The 17,836-nt window shown below is 44.1% G+C and overlaps 1 protein-coding gene across 4 annotated transcripts in view; it reads left to right on the top strand.

Annotated features, from left to right (window-relative positions):
- The window catches only part of LOC140404363 (galactocerebrosidase-like), a 73,882-nt gene that overhangs the window by 31,889 nt on the left and 24,157 nt on the right, over window positions 1-17,836 (top strand). For 3 of the 4 annotated variants that reach the window (XM_072492811.1, XM_072492793.1, XM_072492819.1), the window contains 4 exons: window positions 920-1,050; window positions 7,224-7,379; window positions 9,397-9,521; window positions 15,119-15,246. In XM_072492811.1, the coding sequence (XP_072348912.1) occupies window positions 920-1,050; window positions 7,224-7,379; window positions 9,397-9,521; window positions 15,119-15,246 (540 nt within the window). The remainder of the gene's footprint in view (window positions 1-919; window positions 1,051-7,223; window positions 7,380-9,396; window positions 9,522-15,118; window positions 15,247-17,836) is intronic. The other variant, XM_072492802.1, reaches the window with a different exon arrangement.

Raw genomic sequence — 17,836 nt, 5'->3', positions numbered from 1 at the left:
CAAGAGAAAGGGGTGCTGCTTGATTGGCAAGTTGGCTGTAATTCTTAGAGGTGTTGCCAGGGTGAATGCACCAGGTAGCTATTGTCTTCCATGCTTTTATTTGTTCATAAAAGGTGCAGTGTCCAGATATATTCCTTTTGCCTCCGAGAACAGGTCCCTGCATATGAATATATGTACCTACTAGCAAGCGTAATGAAAAGTGAGCTACATTATGGGCCCGACTAATAATCTTAAATTAGTTGATGGCGTAATTCTTAGTACATCCAGGATGGTTCCAAATCCACCACGAATATTCAAATGCAGGCAAAAGGGATATATCCAGACGTTGACCCTTTTTTAAATTAAAAAGAAACTTGGGGGAGTAATAGCTACCTGGTACATTTGCCATGATGTTATGACGAATCAACGCAGATTGCCAACCAGTCAGCACCCCTTTTATTATGCAGTATAAATTGCTGTCCGCTTTGAAATTTAGCATTCTTGTGTCTGCCCTGATGAGTGCAAGATAAAAAACTTTGACAGCATGTATCGTTTTTTTTTTTAAAGCTATAATTGATCTGTTGTTCCTATGCTGATGTGTTCAGCATTCTGTCGTATGGAAACATGCCTGACCTCGGGCTGTTTGTACTTGTGCACCTGCTTGCAGTTTTGCTTGAAATTACAAGGGTGAGTGCCATTGCAGGGAATTTTCCCGGCAGTGTAATCAATTTGAAAAGGAACATTGCACCTTCACACCACTTGTATTGTTGTTCAAAATGCCACATCTTTGGAACATTTGAATGCTGTAAATGGGAGTCCAATATCGCCAGACACTTTCTAATTGGATTTTCTGTCCTAGAAACTTTTCTTCATTCTCAACTTTAACTGCATGATAAAACATTAATATTTCCTATGACTTTCTCTGTCTTTTTCTTCCAAGCTGCTGAGATACACCATGGACAAAATGGGTCTAGAGCAGGTGAAAATCATAGCCAGCGATAATCTTTGGGAACCAATATCTTCGTCTGTGCTTCAGGATTCTGAACTATATGATGTGGTCAACATTATAGGGTAGGCATTTATGTGCTCCATTCTCACATAGTATTAAAATCTATTAGATTTACAGCGTTAATGAAATACTACTTTGGGGAAGAAAAAAAATACAGTCAGTCTCTTCATGCTTGGGTGGTCCCTTTATTGATATTGGAATTTGAAATATGACGTTTGAATTATCTCACGTTTGAATTATCTCACGTTTGTGCAGTTAATGGGTGCATCTGCAGTCCTACTTTACATCTTCCTGGACATGCTGAGCAACAGCTGAAATGGGAAGAAATTAGGATGCTAAGTGATCTGGTGATTGTTTTTGTCTATAATGTTATAAGAGTTATTCCTGTTTATTTCCTTTGTTTCCAATTCTTTTATTTTATGTTTTTTGTCAGTGTGCTAATAGTCGGGATGTGACATTAAACAGAAGACTCAAAGTTGAAGCAGCCTGCTTGTCAGGACACTGTGTTCCCAGGCTTTGTGTTTGGGAGAGGAAGGGCTAGACTGTTCAACACCAGGTGGATCTTAGGAACTGGTTGTGGAGGGAGTCGGTTTAATTGGTTGACTGGCAACCAGTGGTTTGGCCAGGAACCTTGTTGTACCTGACATTGGTCACTGATTGGTTTTCTGAGAGAACTTAGCAAAAGTGATTTGACCTTGGAAGTGAAAGGAACAGTTCCTCTCTCTCTCTCTCTCTCTCCTGCTTGCTGAAGTGAAGTAATTACTCCGTTGTTCTGAAAGCAGTGAATGCCTAGCACGCCCTTTGCTGTGAACCTGAAATGATGCTGAGTTTACAGAGAAGGGAGACAACCTTGTCAGAGAAAATCATCTCGAGCATGGAAGAAATGAAGTACCAAAACAAAAGCCTGAACTTCAGAATGACATTGACTGGAAGCCATCTCAGTGCATTAAAGATCCTTATCCTTTTATTTTTGTTAATATTTTATTTCCCTTTCCGTCACCCTTTCCCCTCGTGATTTTGTCTGTGTGTATGTAGAGAGTGGGGTGTTAGAAGGAGGGGGTGTTGGGAAAGGATAGTAGATAGTCAGTTACATTTTGTCTGTTTAATTATGACACTGTACACTGTACATAATAAAGGCTACTTCTGTTTTAAAGTTACAAACCTGGTGACTATAATTTATTAGGCTCAACCAAGAACCTCAGGTATTTTAAATAAAATCAAATTTCATCTGTGTTTTAACTCAGGTCAAGTTGGGTTGGAATTGACCATGCACTAGCCCAGAGTGTTCTGACAATGTAGTAAATCCAATCCAAATTGTATGTTGATCCATACTTATTAATTCTTCTACATAGGATTCTGGCTTGCTTAAATTTGGATTGCGACCTCACCATGGTGTGGCGACTTGGGACACTCTGTTGCTCCCTGGAGCAATGCCATCGTAAGTCTTAAACTCCTGGCAGGTTTAGAGGGGAGGAACCAGACAAATGCAATCCAAAACAAGGTCTGAATGGTGGATCTGTTAGAAGATACTCTTTATCAACAGCTGAGATGAAGGCTGTAGCAGTAGGGACATCCCCAGGTCATTGAGGTTCACTTGTCATTTGAACTGGATTTGCCCTCTGTCAAGGACTATGTGTAACGGCATGTCCATGTTAAAAGATGTCCTGCACCAGGCATCTACCGAGGGGAAAGTAACACACCTTGCACACAGGTAAGCCTGTGGCGAGAGGTGACGGGGCAGGGCCGTGAGATTTGGAAGTACCTAGTTTCGGACCGGCACATAGACGGTGGAATTTGATTCAGTTTTCTCGCTATTGTATTGGGAAAAGGCAAGCATTTCAGAAGATTTTTTTCACAATTGAGCAGCCGTCTTCAGGGTCCACTCTGCTCAGCCTGCACGGGGAAAAGGCTGGAAAAGGTGCCCTCAAAATGGTCTTTCCCGTCCCCAACCTGGCTGGAAAACCAAATCCAGCAGGCTCATCTTCCTGCAGTGAAAAAATCAAAGTTAACCTGGAATGTACATCCCTCATTTTAGAAGGAATAACAGGAAGACAGAGTACTGGGCTAATGGTAAGATTCTTGGCAGTGTGGATGAGCAGAGAGATCTCGGTGTCCATGTACATAGATCCCTGAATGTTGCCACCCAGGTTGAGAGTGTTGTTAAGAAGGCGTACGGTGTGTTAGCTTTTATTGGCAGATGGATTGAGTTTCGGAGCCATGAGGTCATGTTGCAGCTGTACAAAACTCTGGTGCCGCCACATTTGGAGTATTGAGTGCAATTCTGGTCACCGCATTATAGGAAGGATGTGGAAGCATTGGAAAGGGTGCAGAGGAGATTTACCAGAATGTTGCCTGGTATGGAGGGAAGATCTTATGAGGAAAGGCTGAGGGACTTGAGGCTGTTTTCGTTAGCGAGAAGAAGGTTAAGAGGTGACTTAATTGAGGCATACAGGATGATCAGAGGATTGGATGGGGTGGAGCCTTTTTCCTCGGATGGTTATGTCTAGCACGAGAGGACATAGCTTTAAATTGAGGGGAGATAGATATAGGACAGATGTCAGAGGTAGGTTCTTTACTCAGAGAGTAGTAAGGGTGTGGAATGCCCTGCCTGCAACAGTAGTGGACTCGCCAACACTAAGGGCATTCAAATGGTCATTGGATAGACATATGGATGATAAGGGAATAGTGTAGATAGGCTTTAGAGTGGTTTCACAGGTCGGCGCAACATCGAGGGCCGAAGGGCCTGTACTGCGCTGTAATGTTCTATGTTCATGGATAAAGAGCAAAACAATCGACCGGAAAGGAGAAGTGCACTTGTTGCCCCTGTACTCGAGTGCTTCAACAATGACGTCACTGCCCTGCAAGAGACTTGACGAGCAGGCAAAGAGTAGCTGATGGAGGTGGTTACATATTTTTCTGGACAGGAATCCCGAGGATCAGCCAAGGATGCATGGAATTGGTTTTGCCATCAAGAACAAATTCATCAACTGACTGTCTGAGCTCCCTGTCGGAATCAAAGAATGCCTCATGACTCTCCGTCTACAACTTGCCAAGAGCAAGCAGGCAACAGTCGTGAGTGTCCACGCCTCAACTCTTGATGCCATGATGAGTCCAAAGAAAACTTCTATTCCAACCTGGACACCATACTCTCCAACATTCCTAAGAAAAATATGACCATCCTCCTTGGGGACTTCAATGCCAGGATTGGAAAGCACTGCAAACTCTGTAAAGGAAATTGGGGGGAAAAAAGAGTTGGAAATTGCAGCTCCAAAGGACTTCTCCTGCTTTTCAAATTCATGGTACACTGGCTTGTCATTATTCATGCACTGTTATGCAAAAAAGACAAGTTCAAGACTTCCTGGAGACATCCACGATCAAAGCACTGGCACATGATAGACTCTTGTCACCGTCCGATCCGGAGAACAGAAGAATGCCCTCATCACCAAAGACATGACCAGTTCAGATGACTGCTGGACAGACCAGTAACTCATCATCTCCTCCATGTCGATCAAACTTCATTAGAAACAGGGGAAAATGAAGAAACTGCTCAGAAAAGAGATCAACATTGAGCAGCTTCAAGAGACGAGCATGCTAGTAAACTTCGACAGTGTCTTCTTCAAAATCTCCAATTGTCCAACTCTCCATCAAAGATGGTCTTGGGCTTCCACCAAGCCTGAACTAAGTCGAAGCCGCCATTAAACACTTGAAGAATGGAAAAGCCATAGTACAGGATGGGATTCCAGCGAAGATTTTCAAACTTGGGAAGAGAAGAGATCACCTGTCATCTCCATCAGCTGTTCCTGTAAATCTGGGACAGAGAAGAAATTCCTGATGACGTCCAGAATGTCGTCAACACCACCATCTTCAAGAAAGGAGACAAAGCATGAGAACTGCCAAGGCATCTGCCTACTCTTCATCGCCGGGAAGATCATTGCCCGAATCCTTGCTGGCCACCTTCTCCCAGAATTACTTCCATGTGGCTTCCTGCCAAACCATGGAACAGCGGACATGATTTTCATTGCTCAGAAACTTCAAGAAAAATGGCAGAAGCAACATCAACCACTTCAACGATCTGACCAAGGCTTTTTATTCTGTTAGTCAGAAAATGCTATGGAAGACCCTGTCAAAGGTCGGCTGTCCAGAAGAATTCATCAACAGCCTCCGAATACTCCACGACAAGATGTCGGCAACAGTCCTCACTGACTGAAATAAAACAGAAAACTTTGTGATCAATACCGAAGTCAAGCAGCGATTGTGTCTTCGACCCCAGGCTTTTCTCCCATCTGCATCACCACCATCCTTCACCTTGTCAAGAACAAGCTTCCCAGTGGAGTGGACATATCTACAGCCGTATTTTTTGCCCAGAACCCATTTTTTTTACTAACCAACCGGTCGGCCTACGTGATCCACCATTTTCACTTGCCTTTAATGTGACAGGTGAGCCTACTTGGTCCTCGCAATCCCACCTGCTTTGTTATTCAATGTTACATTTCTGATAATGACTTCAACTGATGTTTTTTATCAATGGACGCAGTGAGATCTTAAATCAAGAGGTTTGTCCTCTAACTTGCCATGCTTGGGCATCAAATGACTTTGAAGTTTTGAGGGTTTTAAACTTTCATTAGCCAGTGCTTCTCTACATATAACACACATGAACTTTGAATCCTGATTTGCCTTTGCACAATTACCTCAAGTAATCATCTTTATGCTGCTTTGTTCCTGTGTTCACCTTCTTCATGGGCTGTTTACCGGAGACGCTGGAGTTAACACCAGCACTGCTAGCAGCTGCAAAATGGAGGAATCTCTCTTGCACCCAATACACGTGTCATCGGTGTAACCTACTCTCTGCCGCCTCTTCAGGTGGGTGTGTCGTTTGCTGGGAAATGGAGCTGGACAGCGCACTGACATCTGGAGGAGGCGGTCCACCCTACTGGGCTCTGGGCCTGCGCATGGCTTGATCCGGCACGCATGCGTGGGATGGCTTGCAATCTCAGAGATCCGTTGAGGTTGGCATTTTTAAAAGCTCATGACCAATCGCACCCTAACCCCCTCTGAAACCTGTCTGTGGGTCATGACCCTGAGTTTGAAAACCGCTGACCTACAGGGTGGTCAGAAAAATGTACAATCTCCACTGGTTGAAATCCAAGAGGAAAACAACACTGACAATCGCTCTTGATGATTATAATATAATCTTTATTAGTGTCACAAGTAGGCTTACATTAACACTGCAATGAATTACTCTGAAAACCCCCTAGTCGCCACACTCCGGTGCCTGGTCGGGTACACAGAGGGAGAATTCAGAATGTCCAATTCGCCTAACCAGCATGTCTTTCAGGACATGAGAGGGGAAACCGGAGCACCCGGAGGAAACCCACGCAGACACTGGTAGAATGTTCAGACTCTGCACAGATAGTAACCCGAGTCAGACCTGGGTCCCTGGCGCTGTGAAGCAACAGTGCTAACCACTGTGCTACCGTGCTGCCCTTATTATATTATTATTCACTCCAAAGACACCCTGAAAGCTTTCTTCGAGGAATGCAGCATCAACGCCTAGGAGACCCTTGCTCAAAAGTGACCTCATTGGAGGAATCGCCCGATTAAAGGGGCATAATTCTTCGAGGACACCCGGTGGCAAGAGCAGGCCTGGAAAAGGAGCCTGAGACAGGAATGCCAGTGATCTAGAATCCAAGGATCGTTCCCACCTCCTGGAAACACCTGCCAAATGTGTAGTCGAAGATTTGGCTCTAGGATCTGGCTCATCAGCCACACAAGAACCCATGACTAGTAACATGGCGTCTCTTAGGTGGACAACTCATTATCGAGTGATCACTGAAGGCGCATCTTCCTCGTCCACAGCTGAAGTCGGAAGAAATGGAAACAAGATTATAAGTAATCTAGTGATTATTTTTGTCCTTAATGTAATAAATCCAATCCAAATTGTATGTTGAGCCATACTTGCTTAATTCTTCTATGTTGGATTCTGGCTTGCTTAAGTTTTGGATTACTCAAAGTTTTTCTAGAGTTTTCATGTTTCTCTGTTAAGTCTAGCTCTCAACTTGCAATTGGTGGGATGGGACATGATTTTCATAGCACACCAACATTGCTGTTAGCTTTTAAAATAGTTTGTTTCCCTACTTCTTAAAACAAATGAGAAGATGTAACCTTTTTTTTAATAGATGAATAGTGAAATACAAAATTTGGGGGTTTATTGTAAATATTTATTTTTATATCTTAGGGCCCATTATCCTGGTACATTGTCTAGCACAAATGCTAAGAAGACTCAGAAGAAGCTGTGGTCATCTGAAGACTACAGTACTGTTAATGATAACGTTGGAGGCGGCTGCTGGGCTCGAATACTTAACCAGAATTATGTCAATGGCAATATAACTTCGTAAGTGCTATACGTGGATATGGCCAATAGAAATCAACCGCATATCTCTCTGCAGTATTCTGAACAAAGACCAAAGAAAAGTACAGCACAGGAGCAGGCCCTTTGGCCCTCTATGCCTGTGCCGAACATGCTGCCCTTCTAAACTAAAATCTTCTACACTTCCTGGGTCCATATCCCTCTATTCCCATCCTATTCATGTATTTGTCAAGATGCCCCTTAAATGTCACTATCGTCCCTGCTTCCACCACCTCCGGCAGCAAGTTCCAGGCACCCACTACCCTCTGAGTAAAAAAAACTTGCCTCGTACACCTCCTCTAAACCTTGCCTCTCGCACCTTAAACCTATGCTCCCTAGTAATTGACCCCTCTACCCTGAGAAAAAGCCTCTGACTAACCACTCTGTCTATGCCCCTCATAATTTTGTAGACCTCTATCAGGTCGCCCCTCAACCTCTGTCGTTCCAGTGAGAACAAACCGAGTTTATTCAATCGCTCCTCATAGCTAATGCCCTCCATACCAGGCAACATCCTGGTAAATCTCTTCTGCACCCTCTCTAAAGCCTCCACATCCTTCTGGTAGTGTGGCGACCAAAATTGAACACTATACTCCAAGTGTGGCCTAACTAAGGTTCTATACAGCTGCAACATGACTTGCCAATTCTTATATGCAGTGCCCCGGCCAATGAAGGCAAGCATGCCGTATGCCTTCTTGACTACCTTCTCCACCTGTGTTGCCCCTTTCAGTGACCTGTGGACCTATACACCTAATCTCTGACTGTCAATACACTTGAGGGTTCTACCATTCACTGTATATTCCCTACCTGCATTAGACCTTCCAAAATGCATTACCTCACATTTGTCCGGATTAAACTCCATCTGCCATCTCTCCGCCCAAGTCTCCAAACGATCTAAATCCTGCCGTATCCTCTGACAGTCCTCATCGCTATCCGCAATTCCACCAACCTTTGTGTCATCTGCAAACTTACTAATCAGACCAGTTACATTTTCCTCCAAATCATTTATATATACTGCGAACAGCAAAGATCCTAGCACTGATCCCTGCAGAACACCACTAGTCACAACCCTCCAATCAGAAAAACATCCTTCCATTGCTACTCTCTGCTGTCTATAACCTAGCCAGTTCTGCATCCATCTTGCCAGCTCACCCTGATCCTGTGTGACTTCACCTTTTGTACCAATCTGCCATGAGAGGCCTTGTCAAAGGCCTTACTGAAGTCCATATAGACAACATCCACTACCCTACCTGCATCAATCATCTTTGTGACCTCTTCGAAAAACTCTTATCAAGTTAGTGAGACACGACCTCCCCTTCACAAAACCGTGCTGCCTCTCGCTAATACATATGAAATAAATTTGTTCTTGGGATGTAAAAGATGCTAATAAGGCTGGAGTTATTGTTCATCCTTCGTTGCTCTGCGGATGTAGTGTTGAAGTATTGCCTCTTAAATTATTGCAGTTCCTGGGATGATGGTGTTGCCATGATGCTATTACGGAGGGGGTCCAAAGAGACACTGAAGGACGGGCAATAGATCTCCAGACTTGCTTGGCATATCATTTGGAGGGGAACTTAGAGCTGGTGTGTTTCCATGGCATTCACTGTCCTGTCTAAACTACAAGAGGAGTAATGCTCTTGAAGTAATCTTAATGAGTTGCGAAAGTTGATATAAATTTCAGTCAGTGTTGCCAGTTTTGGAGAAGTGGATACTGCACACAACGACAGGGAGGCCAAACAAGTAAACTGCTTTCTCAATATTTTTTAGGTTGCCCAAGTCTTGCAATTTTCAACTTAGTTTTTCATGTTTCTCTGTTAAGTTAAGCTCTCAAGTTGCAATCGATGTGATACTTGCTGTCCAAACTATGATGTTGCCTATACGCAGACCTAAAGAGGAGATGGCCATATCTCATGAGGTTAAAATTTATTCCGTGTTCGTCGTGGTGGTCAATTTGGCTCTGATTGTGGTAAATTCAGTCTCAAATACATTTATTTTCCTCTGCTAGTACTATCGCATGGAACTTAGTGGCAGGTTACTATAAAGAATTACCATTTGGTCGGGATGGACTGATGACTGCAGATGAACCATGGAGTGGACATTATGAAGTGCAGTCACCTATTTGGATTACAGGTAAATAAATATTCATTAAGATTCAAACTACATGGTGTCCAAAAATTGTATATCCTGCTTAGCCAACCTAATCACAAAATCACAGAATTGTTGCAGCACAGAAGGGGTCCATTCGGCTTACCGGGCCTGTGCTGGCTCTCTGTAGAAGCAATTTACCTAGTGCCACCACCCTGGTGTTTTCCACATAGCTGAATCAACATAGTTGAGTACATTTATTGATACATTTTCTACATAATCCACAGAGAAATATTTCAATGCTCTTTTTCATAAGAAGTCAAAAGTTGGTGAATACATTTTCATTTCTATTACTTGTAGCTAAATACATCTATTGGTGATTATTAACTGGTTGAACATGCTTATATCATGTAACTTATTTTGGGAAAACATTTGGGCTGAGGAAATTGTTAAATGAGATGTTATAAACTATATTTCTAGGGGCGGCACGTAACACATTGGTTAGCACTGGGACTGGGTCGCTGTCCGTGTGGTGTTTGCACATTCTCCCCGTGTCTGCGTGGGTTTCACCCCCACAACCCAAAGATGTGCAGGTTAAGTCGATTGACCAAGCTAAATTGCCCCTTAATTGGAAAAAAAAATAATTGTGTACTGTAAATTTATTTTAAAAAAACTATTTCTTCAGATTTTAACTCAAGCTGGTTATGTAAATCATATTATTCGAGCTTTATCATCAACGGGTAAGATAAATGACCTTGTACAAACATTGCACAGCTCACCAAGAGTTTCTAGTGGCACATAGCAGATGCAATAATAATGGAGCAGTTAAGCATGCACCATGCGTCCTCAGTATACCAAATAATGGTGTCACAGGGTAGGCAATCTGACAAACATCCAGTGTTAATCATATCTTGTCATCAACTGTGTAGAATTTATAGCAGAGAAATAGACCATTTTGCATATTAGGCTCGTGTTTATATCCTACTCAAACGTCATCCTACCCTTTTCATCTAACCCAGTTAACACAGTGCTTACCCAGTTTACTCCTAAATATGACAATGCTAAAACTCGTATGATTGTAGATTTTGATGTGTCAATGTCCGCATGTATTATCCTGACATGTGGCGAAATTCTCCGGAAAAGGCGCGATGTCCGCCGACTGGCGCCCAAAACGGCGCAAATCAGACGGGCATCGAGACGCCCCAAAGGTGCGGAATGCTCCGCATCTTTGGGGGCCAAGCCCCAACATTGAGGGGCTAGGTCGGCGCCGGACGAATTTCCGCCCCGCCAGCTGGCGGAAAAGGCCTTTGGTGCCCTGCCAGCTGGCGCGGAAATGACATCTCCGGGCGGCGCATGCGCAGGAGCGTCAGCGGCCGCTGACGGCATTCCCGCGCCTGCGCAGTGGAGGGAGTCTCTTCCGCCTCCACCATGGTGGAGACCGTGGCGGAGGCGGAAGGGAAAGACTGCCCCCACGGCACAGGCCCGCCTGCGGATCGGTGGGCCCCGATCGCGGGCCAGGCCACCGTGGAGGCACCCCCCAGGGCCAGTTCGCCCCGCGCCCGCCCCCCCCCCCCCCAGGACCCCGGAGCCCGCCCGTGCCGCCTTGTCTCGCCGGTAAGGTAGGTGGTTTAATTTACACCCGCGGGACAGGCATTTTAGCGGCGGGACTTCGGCCCAGAGAATCGAGCGGGGGGGGGGGGGGGGCCCGCCAACCGGCGCGGCGCGATTCCCGCCCCCGCCGAATCTCTGGTGCCGGAGACTTCAGCAACCTGCGGGGGCGGGATTCACGCCAGCTGCCGGCGATTCTCCGACCCGGCGGGAGGTCGGAGAATCTCGCCCAGGGTGTCTGAAAGATTAGCTCAAAAATAAGCCCAGGCTGCCAACGTACCTGAATTTACAAATTGATGCAATTGCTTTGTAAATTTTTTGCATTGTTTTAAAATATTAGTCTATGATGCGCTTGATGCACAATCCCTGGTCAGGAACCAAATACAAAGTCTCAAAATTTAAAAAATATATAAAATGCAGAATAGGTCCTATCAGCATCTGAAAAAAAGTACAGATAATGGCCTTTAACTTTTGAGCTTCCAAGCGTCATAACCAAGGGAGATTTCCCAGTGCATTTTTGGGATATCTTCCAGCGTTCCCCAAGTGTAAGTAATGACTGGCGGATTGCCCAAGAAATTCAAACTTTGGATTCTTCTGACTGGTTTACCAGGATAGTTACCCAGGGCAAGTTGGAAGAATTAAAACCCCTTCTAGCTCCTGGGTAACTATGGTACTGATATCCCCCGCCGACCACTGCACACTTTTTGCCCGCAAGATCAGGTAAGAAAGGAGCTGCTGGATTTCCAGGTAGGGAACTAGGAACGGAGTGGCAATCTGACCCTGATTGCCAGTCCACGGAAATTCAGGTCCATTGTTTCAGAACAAAACTCCAGTCAGATCGACACTTGGGGAAATATAACTGCGTTAAGTATGAAATGGGCAACATACTCCATGATGACACCACCTTCCTCCATCAACATTAACCCAGTACAGGACTCGTGACTTTAACTCTGTACGCTCTCCTATCGTCTCTTCTCTATTCATTCTACATTGCAAGGATATACTCCTAATCAATGTTACATAAGCCTGATTTTCCCATGTCCTTTCATGTGCACAGTTTAGTTGCCAGTGTGAACTTGAGCCATCATTTCCACTTCATGTTATACTGTCCTCCATCTTTTTAATACTGTTCTCTCTGCCTCTCCTAGATCCTCCTCATGCCTCCTGTTTTTCCCCTTTCTGGTAGTTGGAGAACCAATATAAAACAAACAGTACAGTTCTAAAAGGAGTGCAGGAGCAGAGGGTCCTGGGTGGTATTTGCATAAGTCATTGGAGGTGGCACAACCAGTTGAGAGTGCAGTTGTAAAAGCATACAGCTTCCTAAACATTGTTTAGGAAATTAACTCTGTTTCTCTCCACAGATGCTGCCTAACCTGCTGAGTATTTCCAACATTTTCTGATTCTGTTTCTGGCATCTGCAGTATTTTGCACTTGTCCCGACGCAAATTAGGAGCAGGAATAGGCCATTCGGCTCCTTGAGCCTACTCCACCATTTGACAAGTTTATGATTGATCCAATTGTGGCCTCAATTCTACTTTCCTGTTTCCATTTTTGCTCTTGTCAATCAAGAATTTATCTAGCTCAGCCTTAAAGATATTCAATGTACCTTCCCCACTGTTTTCTGGTGAAGAAAACTCCACAGACTAACGACCTTCGACAGAAAATGTTTTTTCTCATTTAGTTCCCTAGTTCTAGTCTCACCCAAAAGGGGAAACAGAATTTACAGTGCAAAAGGAGGCCATTCGGCCCATCGAGTCTGCACAGCTTTTGGAAAGAGCATCCCACTTAAGCCCACATCTCCACCCTATCCCCATTAATCGGTAACCCCACCTAACCGTAGGGCAATTTAGCATGGCCAATCCACCTAACCTGCACATCTTTGGACTGTGCGCGGAAACTGGAGCACCCGGGGGAAATCCACGCAGACACAGGGAGAATGTGCAGACTCCACACAGACAGTGACCAAGCCGGGAATCGAACCTAGGACCCTGGAGCTGTGATGCAACTGTGCTAACCACTGAGCTACCGTGCGGCCCCAACATTCTCCTAACATTCTCTTCGCATTCAACCTGTTAATACCCCTCAGTATCTTTTATTTGTTTCAGTAAGATCACCTTCTATTCTTCGAAACTCAAATGAATGCAGGTCCAAATTGTTCAATATTTTTCATAAGATAACCCCTTCATCCCAGGAATCATTTGAGTTAATCTTCTCTGAAATGCAGATGTAATTTATCTCAAATAAGGAGGCCAAAACTGTACGCAGTACTCCAAATGTGGTCTCACCAACACCAGGGCAGCATGGTAGCACAGTGGTTAGCACTTTTGTTTCATGGCTCCAGGGTCCTAGGTTTGATTCCCGGCTTGGGTCACTGTCTGTGTGGAGTCCGCACATTCTTCCCGGGTCTGCGTGGGTTTCCTCCGGGTGCTCCGGTTTCCTTCCACATGTCACGAAAGACGTGCTATTTGTTGAATTGGGCATTCTAAATTCTCCCTCGGTGTACCCGAACAGGTGCCGGAATGTGGCAACTTGGGGGCTTTTCACAGTAACTCCATTGCAGTGTTAATGTAAGCCTACTTGTGACAAAGATTATTTTAAAAAACTGTAGTAAAACATCCCGACCTTTATATTCCATTCCTCTATTCCTCTTGCAATGAATGACAACATCAATTTGCCTTCCTAATCACTTGCTATTCCTGGATACTAGCATTTTGTGATTGATGCACCAGGACACCCAGATCCAGCTGTACTGCAGAGTTCTGCAATCTCTCTCCATTTAAGTCACATGCAGCTTTTTTATTCTTCATCCTGAAGTGGGAAACCTCACATTTTCATGAATTTATATTCCATCTGCCAAATTTTGCCCGCTTACTTAACCTATCTATATCCCTTTGCAGGTCCATTATATCATCTTTAAAACCCACTCCTACCTATCTTTATTTCATCAGCAAATTTAGCAATCATAGACTATATCCCTTCTTCCAGGCCATTGATGTATATTGTAAATAGTTCAGGCCCCAGCATTGATCCCTGTGGCACTCCTCTAGTTGCTGCTCGCCAATCTGAAAATGGACTATTTATCCTTGCTCTCTGCTTCTGTTAGCTAACCAAACCTCTGTACTGGCCAGTTCATCTAAATTTCTGTTGATAACACTTCTATCTTCAATTCCCAAGAACAACATAACAAATTTCTGCACCACTAATTTCCTTACAAATTTGTTCTTCTTAATCCTTCACACTAGTTGTTGATCTGCAGACCAAGTAATGTAATTGCATCTGTTTTTTGTTCCTTAACTCACGCTATATAGATTTTGCTTCTAACTTCTCACCATTTAGAAAATAATCTATCTTTCTTGGGTCCAAAATCAGCAAGTTGCTACTTCGCTGTACTGAACTCCACCTACCACAGCGAGTCTTACTTATTCAATCTGACTTCGTGACTTTCTACTCCCATCTGTGCTACCTATCCTTGTGCCATCAGCAAGCATGAATAAGTGGCTCTCCATTCAGCCAAGTCATTAATGAACGTATTGAAAACCTGACACCACAGATCAGATACCTGAGAAATTTCAATAGTCATTTCAACACTTATATTGTTGGCATGAGCCATGTGTTAGCTTTTCGATTTATTATATCATTCTTTCACACCGTTTAATTTAAATAAAAAGGAACAACGTCTTTTAACAATGAGCAGCTAAATTCCATGAGTGGGATTTTCTAGCCGTTCCCACTGACGGAATCTTCTAGTCCACCTGCCATGGGTTCCCTGGGCACTTGGGGGGGGGGGGGGGGGTGAGGGTGAACAACGGCAAGACTGGAAGATCCCGCCATCAACCTACGGCAGGCCGCCTGCACCATAAACGCAGCGGGCATGTGGAAGGGAAAATTCCACCCAATCTACTGACCACTGTTTTTCAAGAGTGACTCATTGCTTTGTCAGATCTGAGCATGTTCACTCCAAGTTTCCTGGTTAGCTTGAAGGAACCGGGCTGAGTGTGTGAAGTGCTATCTAAATTCACCTTTGTCTTTTGCAGCACATACCACACAGTTCACTCAGCCAGGATGGCATTACCTGAAGACTGTTGGTCACTTGCAGAAGGGTGGCAGTTATGTGGCCCTTACTGATGGGAAGGGGAACATCACCATTATCATAGAAACAATGGTATCTACATTTTCTTATGTTACATAATGTATTCTTGTATGAATCTTTACATATTCATTGCTTTGACATCATAATCAGACATTTTCTTTCACACCATTTTTTCCCCCCTATTTCTGATTGTTCTCCACACAGAGTTGACAGAGCAGTGTTGCTGAATGTAATGCACTGACCTATTTTGAAATCCAGCAGCAGGTCACAGCTGCTGGGCAGCATCTGTAGTCAAAATGTTGCTGATTCTGTGTAGCTGCTCAGTCACTGTATTTGTGTCCAGTGATGTAAACCCCATATGTTGGGTCTACAAGAGTGGCCTGGACAAATATTAAGATTTTTTTCATGGAGAGCCTTTTGCTTTAAACTTTGGGTACGAATATATAAGAGGATGATTCTATTTCATATCTAAAACATTTTGTTGGGATCACATGATGCAGGTGCAGGAATAGCAGCGTTTCCGTGGGGGTTCTGGCGCTACGCACCCTCCAATCCACTCGTTTATCCTGTTTACGCAGCACATACTTGCCTGATCCAGGAGTGAATACTCCATAGTATGTCCCTAGAAGAGTTCTGGCTAAGTATTGGCTACAAAATGCTGAGGAATCCTAACACAAAAGGAAGCAATCAGATGCAACTCGGGTGAAGCTGACTCCTCGATATGGTGATCTGATCCTTGAGAGGGCTCTTGATCCGGCACCCTCGAAGGCATTGCAGATGATGACTGCGAATATCAGTGAAGTCATTGATGATAAACTCGCCTTGTTAGCACAGAATTTTAGTGCTCAAGACACTGAGTTGCAGAAGACAAATAAGATGCTCGATGAAATGGAGAAGAGAATCCTGACTGTCAAAAATACAACTTCCTCAGCTGAGGGCCGCTTGCAACCCTTGGAATCTTTGAGCCGAGGGACAGTTAACATTCCCCAACCCATAACTCTTCATTTTCATAACTTCGGCGATCATCAAAGAGTATTGGAAGAAGCGTGGCATGTCGGACCTGACTCAATGAGGGGGTGAGGGTCTTTTACTTTCAAGATTTCTGAGCAGAAACGCAACCGAAGCGTAGAGGCTTCAATGAAGTTAGAAAGGGACTTGAGGCTGACGAGAGTGAATTATGCCCTGCTTTATAATGCGAACCATGAGGGTGGTATCCAATAACTCCGTAAAGACATTCAACAATCCGGCTTGGGCCTTTGCTTATCTGAATTCCACGGAAGCCAAAACTTGGGAGTAACAATCTGCAACTCACTGTAAAATCCAGATTCTATCCTTGGTTACAAAGCTTCCTACTTTATCTTATGTTTCTATTTATCATGTTAGCAGGGATATGTTACCAATTGAGTACTGTACTGAAGGTTTTATCCTTGAAAATCTTGGGGACTTCCATTTATCTTGAATAGAAAACAGCCATTTACGTGCTCCTTCTAGCTAATGGATATGCTGTGTAGGTGGTATGACAGTGGAGCTGCATTATAGATATCCGTCATCATCTTATCCATACATTTTTCATGGTAATCTATGCTTTATGCTTCCTTACTTTAATCATGATAAGTATGAATAGCACCATTGCTGTGAGTTGGGCGAGTGATTTAGGTCTTCATGGGGCATCAAAATGCAAGAGGGGCATTTGGCTCCTATTCTCATTCTGGCATATCTTTTCTCCTCTTCTCTGGGGAGTCTGTCTCCTAAGTGCAATGAAGGAATGGTTGTAGGGATAGCCCTACAGGTCCTCCCAAGTGTTCAGGAAGGTTCCCTTAGAATTAGTGGTGTACCAAATTTTTTGTATGTTTTCGTTTTTGGGTTAAAGAATTGATGGCTGGGTAACACGGTGGTGCAGTGGTTAGCATTGCTGCCTCATGGCGCCGAGGTCCCAGGTTCGATCCCGGCTCTGGATCACTGTGGGTGTGGAGTTTGCACATTCTCCGTGTTTGCATGGGTTTCGCCCCCACAACCCAAAGATGTGCAGGGTCGGTGGATTGGTCATGCTAAATTGCCGCCTAATTGGAAAAAATGAATTGGGTACTCTAAAAAAATTTTTTAGAAGAATTGTTAGCTGGATCCTGCAATGGTGCATGCAGTCTTTTTCTGAGAGAAAGATGTTATACTGTATCTGGAGTATGTCATGCCCGACTGGAGATGGGGGAGGTATGTTTTGGTACTCGTCTGAACGTGACGTGAAAATTTTATCCTGTATTTTCTCTGGCTGATTGAGCAATGGCTTTAGCAACATTAAAAATTTGCACCCAGAATGTACAGGGAATACATAATCGTATTAAGCGAGAAAAACAATTGTCATTCCTTAAAGAACAGAAATTGACATAGCTTTGTTGCAGGAAACTCATTTAGATGACAAGGAACCCAATGTTGAGGTGGAACTGGGTGGGGCAGTTGTTTGTTTTTTTTGCCTCATTCTCAACCAGTAGTTGAGTGTAGCAGTATTAGTCAACAAAAATGTGCCTTCAAAGTAGAGAATTGTGTGAAGCATAAGGGGGGTCGTTACGTGATTGCAAAGGGACTTTTATATGGGGAATTTGTCTCTGTAATGAATGTGTTTGATCCACCAAATTATTCCCCTGATTTTGTGACAAAAGTCTTCATA

Source organism: Scyliorhinus torazame, chromosome 2, assembly GCF_047496885.1.
Source record: "Scyliorhinus torazame isolate Kashiwa2021f chromosome 2, sScyTor2.1, whole genome shotgun sequence".
Taxonomy (NCBI): domain Eukaryota; kingdom Metazoa; phylum Chordata; class Chondrichthyes; order Carcharhiniformes; family Scyliorhinidae; genus Scyliorhinus; species Scyliorhinus torazame.
This window is presented reverse-complemented; position numbering and strand designations above follow the sequence as displayed.